At 51.6% G+C, this 13,644-nt stretch overlaps 4 protein-coding genes and 1 non-coding gene across 5 annotated transcripts; 2 read left to right on the forward strand and 3 right to left on the reverse strand.

Moving 5' to 3' along the window:
• Positions 1-196: 196 nt before the first annotated feature.
• Positions 197-2,208, forward strand: BO70DRAFT_359919 (NYN domain-containing protein). The gene is made up of 2 exons (XM_025542654.1): positions 197-1,483; positions 1,532-2,208. Exons 1-2 carry the CDS (start codon positions 536-538, stop codon positions 2,150-2,152), a joined length of 1,569 nt encoding a protein of 522 aa, XP_025402003.1. The 5' UTR covers positions 197-535; the 3' UTR covers positions 2,153-2,208.
• A 171-nt stretch (positions 2,209-2,379) lies between these two features.
• On the forward strand, positions 2,380-3,312 carry mog1 (Ran GTPase-binding protein MOG1; the record flags this gene model as incomplete). The annotated part of the gene is made up of 3 exons (XM_025545233.1): positions 2,380-2,570; positions 2,662-3,034; positions 3,085-3,312. Exons 1-3 carry the CDS (start codon positions 2,494-2,496, stop codon positions 3,310-3,312), a joined length of 678 nt encoding a protein of 225 aa, XP_025402004.1. The 5' UTR covers positions 2,380-2,493.
• Positions 3,313-3,726: 414 nt separating this feature from the next.
• On the reverse strand, positions 3,727-6,533 carry BO70DRAFT_310262 (uncharacterized protein). Its single transcript, XM_025540158.1, has 2 exons — positions 5,297-6,533; positions 3,727-5,232 (listed from the first exon to the last, which is right to left on the reverse strand). The coding sequence occupies exons 1-2, from the start codon at positions 6,373-6,375 to the stop codon at positions 4,020-4,022; spliced, it is 2,292 nt and encodes a 763-aa protein (XP_025402005.1). The 5' UTR covers positions 6,376-6,533; the 3' UTR covers positions 3,727-4,019.
• A 331-nt stretch (positions 6,534-6,864) lies between these two features.
• BO70DRAFT_t87 lies at positions 6,865-6,954 on the reverse strand. The gene has a single exon. It is a non-coding gene; the product is annotated as a tRNA-Pro (tRNA).
• Positions 6,955-11,186: 4,232 nt separating this feature from the next.
• BO70DRAFT_359923 (uncharacterized protein) lies at positions 11,187-11,795 on the reverse strand (the record flags this gene model as incomplete). Its single annotated transcript, XM_025542655.1, has 1 exon — positions 11,187-11,795. A coding segment is annotated over exon 1 (179 nt), but the record flags the coding sequence as incomplete, so codon positions are not given.
• Positions 11,796-13,644: the final 1,849 nt, after the last annotated feature.

Raw genomic sequence — 13,644 nt, forward strand, 5'->3', positions numbered from 1 at the left:
GCCTGCGCCAAGAAATATCGGATGATTGTTGAAGCGACGTCCAATACACGCCTTCCCGTTTTGGGCATAGCCTCTGGGGGCGACTCCCACGGCAGGCGGTGGGCTGCGGCAGTACCACGGCCAGCTGTTCACCGCCACGCGGCGAGTCCCTTCAGGCCGAGTCTGCCTGCCGTCGTGCCTGACGCTCTCCTTCTCTCTCTCTTTCGCATGTTTGTTTGGCGCCAACACTCTCTCGTCGGGTCTCCCTGACCATCATGTTGGTCTGCGTTATATCTACTACCTCAGCTTTGTCTTCCGGCTTCTATCTCTAGTTTTCTTTCAGTCTCTGCTTGACATTCTCTTTGAGCGATCTTGGTGCTGCTGTTCTTTGTGTTGTGTTGTGTCAACGCTCAACCCCGCCTTATCCATCCGCCAGCGCTCCCTTGAGTCGGGACGGTTATAGGTGATCCCTCCGCCTGCGCACTCTCAATCCATTCCATCATCATCATCATCATCATCATCATCATCATCATCATCATCATCATCAGACTTGTCAATGCCATCGTCGTATGAATCCGCTTCAACCTGGGACTTCACCCCGGTGATCAATCTCCTGCGCACGCCCACGTACGGCAGCAGTAGCCCCCCTCCTCCTTATCGCCACCATGACTCAACCCTCGTTTCCCGGCCCACCGGGGACGCAAACAGGAATGAAGTCTCTACTTCCACCGTACAGTCGCACAATGTGAGGCTTGGGGGCAGTGATCCCCCACGGCTTGGGGATTTCGGTTCACTCTGGGAGCTGCTGGGCAGCACCAGCAGTGCTAGCCCTTCTCCCTTTCGCGCCCGAGTTGAAACCCACGAAGTTCACGAAGTCCAGACCATCACGTCTGTTCCCCCACCACAGCCACCCAAAAAGATTGAAATCCTCAAACGACCATCCAACAACCATGTAGGCCCTGCAGGTTTCGATCAGGTGGCCCCTCGAGCATCACCGAGGCCCATCCCCGTTCCTGGTGTCTCCAAGTCTCGCAACTTGCAGGCCAAGGTACCGAGTGGGAAGAGCGCCCGTAATAACCGCGATGCGGGTACCAGAAAATGCACTTACGAATCTAGCTCGTCTGAGACTGCCGTAGAGGCTGAATCCGACGGCGTGTTCGACCATCCTCTTTTGAAGAAGGGCAGCGTCCTGTCGCTGGTCCCTGCGCAGGTGGGCACACCGGGGGGCATGCCAGATCCATATGAGACACCACCATCGTCGTATGATGAGGTTATCGAGGCGTCTCCCTCTAAGGTGGTGAAGGCTACGCCCAACCCCGGCACCACCCGCATACAACCCATCGCATACAGATCGGCCAACGATCGAAAGGTCGGCCTCCTGACCAAGCTTTTGAAAAACTTCCCCGACTACGCAGATGCCGTGACCCAAGTAGGACGGCCTGTAACTCCCAAGAAGGGGCAGACGCCATGTCACCCCATTCATGTCTTTGTCGATATGTCCAATGTAAGTATGACGCCCTGGCGACGGGGAGTTCTGACTAACTGGCTGTAGATCATGGTTGGATTCCACGACACGGTGAAACTATCACGCAATATCCCTGTGAAAACACGGATTCGACGGTTGCCTCTCTCCTTCCAGAACTTTTCTTTGATTCTCGAGCGCGGTCGGCCTATTGCCAAGAGAGTCTTGGTAGGCTCCGACCGATTTGCAGCGATCACCGAAGGCGAACAGCTGGGCTACGAAGCGAACATCCTCGACCGGGTCCATAAGGTCAAACACCTGACCCCCCGGCAGATGAAATTCCGCAAGAATCCTCGGACGGGCTCTCACGACCCCGGCAGCGGTTCAGAAACGAACGACGCGCCGGAAGAGCGCTGGGTCGAGCAGGGCGTGGACGAAATTCTGCACCTGAAGATCCTGGAAAGTCTGTTGGACACGGATGACCCCGCGACCATAGTGCTCGCCACGGGAGACGCGGCGGAAGCTGAGTTCTCGGGCGGATTTATGAAGATGGTTGAGCGGGCGCTGCGACGGGGATGGGCCGTGGAGTTGGTGAGCTTCAGCCAGGTGACGAGCTACGCGTATCGCAAGAAGGAATTCCGGGCGAAGTGGGGGAATCGGTTCCGGGTGATTGCTTTGGATGAGTACATTGAGGAGCTTCTTGATATGTAGTGTGATAATGCATGCGCCTATCTTATATGCAGCTAGCCAATGGACCTGTAGTTATACATGTGGCCAACTACTTAGCTGTAGTACTCCTCAGTAGACTAGAGTTATAAGCCTTATCCGCAAGGCTGGCTCCTATCGGCGGCGGGCCAATCGGACCCCGCACCCCCCACCTTCAACTTTCTCTGAAGCTCCGATCGGTTTAACATTTACTTCTCTTTCTTCTTCTCCTTCTTCTCCTTCTTCTCATCAATAATATTCACCAAAGAGACAACAAGACAACCCTTCCACCATACAAAACTCGGTCGATCTCCCACCACCACAACCCCAAATAATACACCACCCTAATGACCCAATACACCCCCCAAGGCCTCTACGGCGACGCCATCAAAGGCCTGATCCCCCGCGGCTGGATCGACTCCAGGTAACATCCAACCTCCCCTTCCCTTCCTTTCCCATAATGCATCCCACCAAAGGGGAAGAATACATATCTAATCATAAATGAAATAACCCAGCACCCTCCGCGAAATCCCCGATCACCAGGAAATCTTCCTCTCGCCTACAACCCTCAGCAACCTCATCTACGAGATCAACCAGCGCGTGCCGAATTCTACCGCGCTGGAAACGCTTGCCTCGTGGCCGTCGCTTTATCACACTACTACTACTACTAGTAGTAGTAGTAGTAGTAGTAGTAGTAGTAGTAGCACCACTACGGCGCAGGGTACGGCACAGGGTACGGCGACAGCAACTACACCCCCCTCCCCAACGCAAGAAACCCTCGACAAAGCCTCCGCGATCTACCACATCCTGGACCTCTGCGATGCAGACGACAAGATCGAGCTCCTGGCCGGCCCGACGCCCGTCGTTCTCCCGAAGTTCCCGGCTGAGGTGAGGGGGTATACCGGTGAAGTGAGGTTTACGGCGCCGGTGGGGAATAGGCGCGGAGAGGTTGGGGCTGGGGCTGGGGCTGGGGCTGGGATAGGGGTAGGAGGGGGAGTGGCGGGTCAAGTGGGGAGGGAGCCCTGACGAAAACAACTCGCTGCTGGTTTCTGTTGGTGAGGTTGGGGGAGCAGGTGGATACCGATTTGCTGGTTTGGGGGAATGTGCCCGAGCAGGAGTTTGAGGGGAAGGGGGATTTGGAGGGGTTGAGGGGGAGGAGGCTATGATGGGGGAGTTGGTCGGGAGGGAGCTGGTGCGCGGGTTGGAGGTTGTGGAGTGGGGTTGTTTGTCTGAGGATTGATTGATTAGGGCTTGATCCTGATGGGGGGTGAGGGTTGTTGGTTGGTGTTGGGGTAGATGAAGGTGGGGGGGGATTACCTCTGGATGGATGGTAATAAATATATTGCGTTGGGGGGGGGGTGGACAAAGGATGGAAGAGTGGGAGGAGGGAGGAAGGAGGAAAGGAACTTTCCTATCTAAGGCTACTTTACACCAAAGAAGGACAGGAAGGAGTTGGTTGGGCAGGATCTGTATATGTATAGATAGTATGACGAAATGATACCAAGGACAGGAAGAAAAAGAGCTGCATTCAACACTCATTAACAAGCTGTATTATGTATATAGATAGATAGCTATAGATGGTTCTAGGTAGTTACAATACTAACCACTTACTCAAGAAGAATAACCCCGAAATTGCCAAATTTACTCCTACTTGTCCTGATGAACGCCAGCCATCTACACCCACATCACCTCCATCCAACATGTATGTGCAATTTGTATGTACAACCATCCAACCAACCAACCGCCCAATAGAGAACAGACAAGAAAAGAGCAGCGGCAGAAACAAACATGCTCGCTAACAAACAGCAAAACATCCAACTAACCAACAATTTATCTATTATCATATCATTCCCAACATGTCAACCAACATCAACTAGACATGAACTACACCTTCATCCTCGGTGTCACTGAGCGTCACAACAACAGCAAGGCCAAGCCCACCATCATCCAACCCACACTTCGTGGACTCGCGGGCTTTGTCTCTGTCTCTGTCCGCGGCCATCGCCTCGACGACATTCTCCAACAACCCCTTAGCATTCAAGGGAAGTGACTTCTTCGTCTCGAGGGGCGATATCTTCTTCTTCTGCGGCGATTTCCTCGGCTTGGGCTTAACCTGTCTGAACGGGCCGTGGCAGTTCCCGCAGACGTGAGATTTCGTGATACTCCTCGAATGCCGTTTAATGACCTTGTTGCAGGGATCGCACTTCCACTCGTACTTGTAGTTGATATCATAGTTGTGGCAATTCGTGATCGTGACCTGATTATTGCCATAACGGGGATGGGGTTTCATGACGGCCTCGCACTTGCGCGCCCACCGCTGGAAGCTCTCCCCGTGAAACTTCTTGTGCTCCTGCGAGATCATGAAGTTGGCGAGATGGCAGTACTCGTGCGCCATGGTCTTGATCAGTCGGTCTTCGCTGTCGATGACCCGCGGCGCGAGCTGGATCGTCGCGTGGTGCCGGATCACCTTGTGCGCGATGTTGGGCACTTCGCCCACCACGCCTTTCCAGACCGCGCGGCCGGCGGTCGTTTGCAGCGGCTTGTGCCAGATGATGTGCACGCCGCCGGTCGGGGCGGAGAGCCTCGAGATCTCCCCCCCTGTCATGGCGTCGTCGAGGACGTTGAAGAATTCCCGCGCCAGTCGGTCTTTGTTCTCGTTCCATTCTTGTTGGCGCGCCTTTTCGGCTTTGCGTTGCGCCGCTTCCAGCTTCTTGATTGCTGTCTTGCTGGGGGTTTTTGTCGGGATCGGCTTGCTCGGAGGCGTCGTTTCGGGGATGGCGATCGGGCTGAATGCTCGACGGCTGGACATTCTGTTGTTGGTCTGGTCCATGGGCTCGGTGTCCGAGTCTACGAGTTCCTGTAATGGGTTCATGTTCTTTGGCTTCCGCGGGGAGTGCTTGTCGACCCAGGCGTTGGTGGTCTCTTGGTCCCAGAACAGGTCGGTGTTTTCTTGGTGTGGTGTCGGTGGTATACGGACCCTTGTCTTCTTCGGTGATCTGAGGAGGTTTTTTCTAGATGGGCTGCCTGGGGGGGTCGCCATGATAGGGCCTGTTTCCTTGACTGGTCCGGCATTTTGGCTTTGTTGTCTGAGACGTCTTAGCATCTATATATACTCACTGTGTTGTTGAGTAGGAACTTGTCAAGACTCACCCTCTAGGGACTTCGTCTGTTTCAGACTCTGCGCTATTTTGATTGAGCTTCAGGTTACCCAGTCTGTCGGAGAGGTCCAGCTCCCTTTGGAACAGCCTTCGGGGCTTTGCTTCTAGTCTGGGGACCGCGCCTGTCAACGCACCCGGAAGGGCTGGGTCCAGGCGGAGACCTTCATTGGGGGGAGAGCCCTGCGGAGAGGTGCTCGGCCCTGCTTCAGTAAAGAGCCGTCTTCCCCTGATCAGTCGCTTTCTTGTCCTGGGCGGAGAGGGCGTGGGCTGTTTCTCTTCTCCTACATCTTCTTCCTCGGATGTCTCGTCGGCGGATGACTCATGGTAACTGATTTCGTCGTTGTCGCTGACGATGAAATCATCCAAGGAGTTGGTGTCGTCATCATCGTTTTCATCTTCGCTTTGTTCATCTTCTGAGCTTGGCTGCTGCTGCTGCTGGAGATAGCCCAGGTTTGGAGTCCGAGGCCCTCCCCTCGCTCCAGTGTGGGGAGGAGGAACCCTCCGTGTCGGAGATTGATTGGAAGCAGTGGACGAGTTCCTGGACAGAGACGGGCCCTCGTCCTCCTGCTCCTCGCCATCGATCGGGTCATTCTCCTTGTCGTAGTTATACCCCACCGATTTACGGACCGGCCGGGCTCGCGGCGGCGAGGGCAGCGGAAGCAGCAAAGAGTTGACCTGGGTGAGCTTCAACCGGTCCGCTGTACTAGACAGGGAAGACCGACTGCTCTCCTCCGTGTCGCTTTGCCCGTCGCTTTCTGAGAATATGTTGAACGTGCCACTAGACACCGTTCCCGTCCTTTGTAGCCGATTGATCCTTTGTGGGGGCCGTTCCGCCGCTGCCGCCGTTGTGGTGGTGGTGGTTGTGGGAGATCTGCTCTTTGACCACGACGTCTCATCGGTCAACTTCCATTGTTCCTTGTCTGTCTTGCCCTGCGACATGGGGGTGCTGTCTCTGAGCCCGCGTTTCACGGTGGCACTGCGACCGATGTTGCTACTGCTGGTGGTGGTTGCTGGTAGTCGCTCGCGCAGGACAGCTGGTTTGGTCGGACTGGCGGAGTTGAGTCGGGCCATCTTCAACTGTTGTCTGTTGTGTGTTGTCTGTTGGTTATTGCCGGGGATCGGGTACTATGTATATGTATGTCTGCTCCGCGGCACGGAGCTTGTCCCTCCACCTTTTGGGCTGGGGGTGTGAGGGGTCTGAAAACGCCGGCCGGGCAGTTGTCGATGTGTCTGTTGAGGTGCAGCGGTGGACTCCGGATATGTACTGTACCTGCGTTGAGCAGGTGGTGTGAGTGAGGCTGCGATTGATTGTCGGTGGGAGTAAAAGGCCGTTGGCTGGGCAACGTGCTTGTACAACAATTGATCCGCCGGTGTCAATGACTGCGGAGATTATCGGTGCTAGAGGGGTGTCTTGGGGACAAGGGCTGGCAATTTATTCGTCCATGTGGGAAAGGTCCTTGTGGTGTACGTTATTGGTTTTCTATCTATTTGTATGGTCGGTCTCTCGACAGTATAAAGATGCAAAAAAGTCGAAATAAAAAAAAGAAGAAGAAGATACAAGGCCCGAGCCGCGGATCGAACGCGGGACCTCTCGCAGATATGCTTGGGTTGTACCCCTAAGCGAGAATCATACCACTAGACCACCCGGGCTTGTTAGATATTTGCTGGTTAATTTTTGCACTATAAACCTATTCTACGGTTCAGCATTTGTCAAGCTGCAGATGATAATCTCGACAAGTGGTTGCTGCTTGATGAGTTCTGGTTATGGTATGGTTTATGGTGATTTCTTAGACTAAAAGCTCTTCTTCCCAGGCAAAATCTCATGTTTTGCTCTTGGTATTTGCCATGGATTGATTGTCCTGTCTGTAACCTTTGTATATATTCCCTGCGGTTGGCATTCTACCCGGACAATGTAACCCGACTGCAACGCGATGAAATAAATCGAACCCAGCAAAGGTTTCATACTACTATACTGACCAACTATATCGGCTCCAAGTCTCCCAGATCCCGAAACAAACGAATAGAAATGTGTTTATTGATACGACATACTTCAAGGACAAACCTAATATCCCACGCGATGGGGAAGCTGAATCAACAACACATGTAACGGGAAAGTGTAAGTATAGCCTTACTTGATAGAGAAAGATTTCAAAAGTTCCACCACCGCTCATTTTCACGGTGAAGGGGAACGATCCCGTATTGCTCACTATTGCCTTTACCATCCAATATGCCCCCCTCCAACCCCTAGCCCCCCACAAACTGATAAACCGATGAGCCAGAACATCAAGTATCAAGCCAGTGAAGACTACTCTCTCCAACCCTGCACCCAGACACAGGGTCTCTACCCCCCCCGGAATCATTCCTCCTATAATGGAGTAAAGCACAACATCCTGCAAGACCAAACAGTCCATACCACGAACCATATACAGAAACTGTATATAGAGCCGAGGCAAGACGACTCTATACATAAAGATACCCGGTATCACATCCTAGCCATACTAGCCAATAAGGCCAAGTTCACAGCCAGAAAGTAAATTCAAGAAAAACCCAACATGCGCGATGGATGTCTCCATACGAGGTATGAAAATGCCCACCGGAGAGCAGCCGCTGGGCGACAGTCCATGTGCCCCGAGCAAGTATGGAAGCAGAAATCAATAGAAGACTCACACAGCCACATCGTATCACCGAAAATGGCCGCTATGTACTGGGTATCTAGAGCTCGACATGTCGGTGGCAAGGACACTACGTAGTCACACAGATTGCAGCCACCTCGTCAGGAGGCGCATATTATCAGGAATCAAGACCAGGCAGCAGATATACTTAGTATAAGTATATACTTCTCTGGCAATGGCCGTGATCTCCAACAGGGTGATCTGCCAGGAAGATGAATGAAACCGAACCGTGGAATATAACATAGGTAGAAGTTGAAGGCTGACTTCGGCCATGATCTAATATCAGGTAGCCGCTAAATAATGATTTGATGGTATCCTACTACAGTAGCTAGCAAGGTCGAAGGGTATTGCGAGTACAAGAAACTACACATCGGATATCCGTCGCCGGAGACAGTTGCTCGGCAAGAAAAGCGAGAGAACTGACTGAACCGTGGCAAAGAACCCACACAACAGGTAGACTCCGCACGCATATCACACGGGAACAGACAAACCTTGAGCTTGTATTCCGTCTGCTCCACAGTAAACATCCGTGCAGCAAAGCCCCCCGAGACATGTTCACTGCTAACGGAGCACCGATGATACAAGAGTCCCCGAGTCCAAACGATTTGTTAGGAACCCGTCGTAGCTCCCCGCATAATGTCTCAAAAGCAACCCCGTCGGGCCCATTATTGCCCAGAACCAGATGATATCTAATGGAGGCAGATCTTCTGTTGCTACCAACCAAGGTAGCCGTAGCTAGCCGATTGACGATGAAAACGGAGCGAGGCTGGTAGTTAGATAGGTGTTCGAGACACGATTATCCCATCTGCTGCATGTCGCGAAGTATCGGAGCATGCACAGGCAAACTGCAAGAGCGAAACTGCATGATCCACATCCCCACACAAGTCGGGTAACACCACAGTCAAGGATTGTCGGTTGGAACACCTGAACGACTGCACATGCACAACAGCCCATTGGAAGTCCAAGCTTAGCGTGTGATCAAGCAACTGGGATGTCACTGCTTCAACTGAGACCACGATTCATGCGTGTCTCCCATAACTGCCACAAATCCGGTGTTGAATGCGGAGGTGGGTTGTACTCGGTCGGCATCGTCCAAGCATCATTTCGTCGCAAATCGGATCATGGCTGAAGGCAAGCTCGCCACCAGAATTATCGCATCCGGTTATGATGGCGATAATAAATGGCAGCATCAGCTCCTGAATATCATGTTGCCTTGAGACGTGCCGATCCTGCATCGCACGGAAAAGCACTCCGTAGCACCGGACAGAAGACGAGTGGGTGTGGCATATCGATGTGGCGAAGTGCCTACTGAGACCGTCGGTGGCAGGAGAGTTCAAACAGGTTGTTGGACCTTACTGTTCCTGTGCAGTTTGAGTCAGTTGCCATCCATCCGTCGATCCCTGCCCTTCGCGGCGGGGGGGAAGTGCGAAGGGCCGTCCGATAAGCCTGGACGGGATCCCGGCCTGAGACTTCCCCTGTCGAGGCCTTTCTTCGTAGGGACCGAACTATTAGAGACTTTCTCTAAGGAGGGTGCTCGGACGACTTTGATAAGGAGGTGATTATAAACTGTCACTGCGTTAGGGGAGATACTCCTCCTATATCCATCGGCCTGCCTCGCCGCTTCATGCGGTGTAAGTCGGAACATAAGATACCACGCACAGGCCATTCTTGTACGCATTTCGCAAAGTACAAGTGGACAGTACTCTGTAGTACTACTCCATAGTATTTAGCGCAGACATGGAGTAACCACCACTGTAAGACGACGGAATAGTCACACATAAATAAAACTATAATAATAATAATACTAATAATAATAATAACAACAATAATAATGCGAAAGATAATAATTCCGGGGTCTAGGTCGGGCGAGATGAAACCTGAAACCCCCCCTTTTCGCAGCGGTCCCACGTCTTCGACCAGGCCCGGCCATTCAGTCTGTCGACCGTCGCGCGTCAGGGAATTGCCACCCGCTGGCCTTTGTTGGCCTGCCGCATCCGATTGGTCCCGGACGGCCAAAGATCCCCACCCTCCCAAATTTCCACCGCCCCCCTCTGTTTAGGGATTGGCCCATCAGCGGGCAGCTCATGAAACCTGTAAAGTTGTCCTGAAGCCGACCCCCCACCATCGCACCGAATGGGGATGGACGCTCAACCGCTGCCCGGCTGCTCTGCTGGCAACATTGATTAAAATCGCCTTGTAACGTTGGTGCTTACTTAAGGTTCATGCCTGTACTCCGTACTCTGTAGTTACTTACAGTCAGTTACGCAGTACTCGAATTACTGACTTTGGGTGGTACATTACCTGCTGTGGTCGAAGTGATAGGTTCATATAATACCCTGATAGATGGATTTTGTGATTGATAGAACTCCTATCATCCAATGATTCCGGGCGATATTTGCCCCCAGGAACTATTCCATAGATACTTCGGGAATTCTACTATATTAAAGGTGGTAGGTATATATACTTAGAACAAACATGGGGCCTCTTGCCTTGAAGGGGTCTGATTAAGGGTCGACCGGTCGGGGTTGTCAGATTCTTGGATGCCTGCAAGGGCAGGAAACACCAAATCGAGGTAGTTACATGCATAGGTACATACATATAGATACTCCGGAGGGGGGAGCAATTTTAAATCCATCGGTGGAACTGATGGCCGGAGTTCTGTAGAATAAAATCTGCGGCTGGGGGGGGCAATGGGTACAGGGCATTCTAGATAGATGTATCCAGTTATCAATCCACATCAAAGTCAAACCGGGGAACCAGATGCAAATACTGAGACATTCCCATCCGAGGGACCGGTGGTACGGCGGTGGCTGGTCCCATGGCTTTGAGCTTACTGGGTGGGATCTCGATACACTGGCTGTCACCGGCATATTTTTGGAAACAATCCATGTACATCCATCCATCCATCATCATCACCTGGGCAGATTCTTTAAGATGGCGGAAAAGGTTTTAAGACTTAAGATACTTTGGGTCTGCCAATGATTACTCTTCTGATCCTCGAAATTATCAATCAATCGTTTAGATGTCGTCGCCCCTGCGATTAATTCTATTGATTCGGGCAGTCAGCACTCACACAACGCTCGCTCACGTTCCACCGTCCGCCCGCCCCCCTTACATCGTCTTCTAGAAGTTCTTTTTTTTTTTTTTTTGGTTAAAGTAAAGTAAAGTAAAGTAAAGTACATAGTTACGGCTCCTGCTTACATTGTACTAGCATGCTAACTACCTACCTACCTACCTACCTTAGCGATGAGCGTAAACGGAGTCATGGACATGAAGCAGATACAGACTAGATACACTGTGGTAGCTGCCCACTAAGGCTCTACCTAAGCACATAATCATAATGGTATCCACAAGAAAGTAGCCAAGTACCCAGCCTCCAGCACGGAAGGCTGGAAGGCCGACCACATTATGTGTCGATCATTTATCTAGCCCGACTTCTTCCATTTACGATTCCCGTGGTCGCGAGATAACCGTCCTTCTTGCCAATAAGAAACTCTCGGGCGAAACGGAATTCTTGAAGAAAAAAAGGAAGGCGTCGAAGAAAAGCAAGGAAAAAAAAAGCCACCACTCCAACCAAGGCTGAAAAGTTGGGTCTGCTAGTCATGGTGGGGGGTTCGCTTGCCCTCGAGCTCTTGTTGACCTTAGTGGTTTGACGACCACATTTTATCTTGGAACGATGTGCTTGACTTTGCTTGTGTGGTCACTGAGTGGGTGTCAGCGGCGGGTTGGCTGCATTACCTGCTAGTAAAATCGAAGTAAAGTTGGCGGTCGCCCGGCCCGTAAGCGTGTAACTTTCAGCTGGACCCCATGTGTTCGAACACGCCGGGTGGGAGGGAGTGGTATTGCAACGGCTGACAGAACTTAGTATATAGTAACTAGTAAGGTAGGTATATAGGTACTAGATATCTACGCCAACCCGAGGAATGATCGAGATAAATTATGACTCTCTGTATGGGGTATCGAGGGGGGAGTACGGAGTAAAAGTCTAGAATACCCTTTTATGGGGAGGGGGGAGATTTGATTAATCGTGTGGACTCGCAGTAGCTTATTTGCAGAACATTACACGGTAGAGACAGAACAAACCTGTATTATTGACAACAGCGCCATGAGTTGCAACACGGAGTACTACAAAGTATGCATGGCATCTCTTTAAACATGATCAATGGCTCTCCGTGGCTGGGGTCGGTATGCTGTGAATTTCCCCTCTATAGTAAGTAAGTTGTCTGAAGAATGAGAACAGCCCCCCCATCATACCCCATATTCTGCATTCCTGTGGGGATACTACTATGTAGTATGTACTGCTCGTCTGCCATTGCTATGGAGAATCCGTAGCCGTCAAACATCGAATATCCGTCTGGGTAACGCCCAACGTGCATAAAGAGATAATGTCATCTGAGGGAGAAGCCACAGCGTCATACTATTTGCTCCTCGGCAATGGTCTTTGAGACGCCTTTAAAGGCACCTACCTACCTGTAGGTCTCTCTTCATATGCTCAGTGAGGGGGTGAACATCGATGACCCCCTTCGGTTTCAATAGGAGTCCGGTACCTAGGACTTTGAGATCTGACATATTGTCCGGTGGTGATTGCCCGTCAATGTCTATTATAGATGCCGAGTAGAAACTATTGGTGGCAAGGGGGGGGGGATATAAATGGAAAAAAAAGTAAAAATGGAAATGCTGCCTGCGATGATGTACCTATTCCTTACTCAGCGGATATGAGCAGGTTAGCTAACTATGTGATGGGATAGGCCGATGCCTGCTCTGTGTGCGAACCGTGGCGAATCGGTTCAGGCTACTGCTGCAACCAAAAGACTCTTCATATCTTCGTTTCCCGACCATCGAGTACGTACTATTGATCGATGGCAAGGCGGATTATGGATAGAAGGTGCGATGATATCGTGATGTTGGCCAAGGAGGTCAATTGCGAACAAGACTGTAGTGGTTCATTGAGTAGCTACGATTAACACTTGCCCGCCTCGTCTTTCCATTGATGTGCAGGAGTTATATTTGGTAGTTGTCTATCAAAGTACTTATATTCCACCTATCTAGGTAGTTAGTATATACTCCGTAATGACCCCCAGGATAACATACAGGCAGCGGTTGATAGAGTAAGTATCTATGGAGTAAGGTACCTACGTACTCCGTACTAGGTAGTTAGTTACATTCGATGCTTACAAGCCAGACGGGGTACTGCGGGTGTATGTCAGCATGGATCAGGAACAAATTCCAACTCTTTTGTACCAAAGGCCGTGGGTGGCAGGGGCAGGTTCACCAGGATCGAGAACCGACTCCTACTCCACACATAATAAACAACCTCAAGGTGGTAACATCCAGCCATGGACTGCATGCATAGCGACGCATTTTTGACTTGCCACCTGTTGTACGGGCAGGCAGTCGCTAAGACAGTCTCTCAGGAATGAGGAAGATTATCCCTGCATGCCGGGCGGAAGCAACGTAAACAAGACCATCCATGTCGAGACATACATACATACATGGAAGTAACGCCGATACACATCATGTAAGGTACGGGGAAGGTACGGTATTGTTGCGCCATCTGCATTACCGGTCGGTGGGTCGGGGCTTCAGGGGCCGTCGTCGATTCCCATGGATTCCGCGACTACCACCGTCTGGAACTGGTGGATGGATGGAGAGGAGGGAGAGAGGGGGG

The sequence above is a fragment of the Aspergillus heteromorphus genome, assembly GCF_003184545.1.
Source record: "Aspergillus heteromorphus CBS 117.55 chromosome Unknown BO70scaffold_5, whole genome shotgun sequence".
NCBI classification, from domain to species: domain Eukaryota; kingdom Fungi; phylum Ascomycota; class Eurotiomycetes; order Eurotiales; family Aspergillaceae; genus Aspergillus; species Aspergillus heteromorphus.

What these genes read in the sequence shown, in the direction of transcription:
- BO70DRAFT_310262 (XM_025540158.1), bottom strand. Translation starts at nt 6,375, where the DNA reads ATGGCCCGACTCAACTCCGCCAGTCCGACCAAACCAGCTGTCCTGCGC. An exon ending in ACAGACGAAGTCCCTAGAGG is followed by an intron (nt 5,233 to 5,296) that starts GTGAGTCTTGAC and finishes AAGACGTCTCAG; the next exon opens with ACAACAAAGCCAAAATGCCG.
- BO70DRAFT_359919 (XM_025542654.1), top strand. Translation starts at nt 536, where the DNA reads ATGCCATCGTCGTATGAATCCGCTTCAACCTGGGACTTCACCCCGGTG. An exon ending in TCTTTGTCGATATGTCCAAT is followed by an intron (nt 1,484 to 1,531) that starts GTAAGTATGACG and finishes AACTGGCTGTAG; the next exon opens with ATCATGGTTGGATTCCACGA.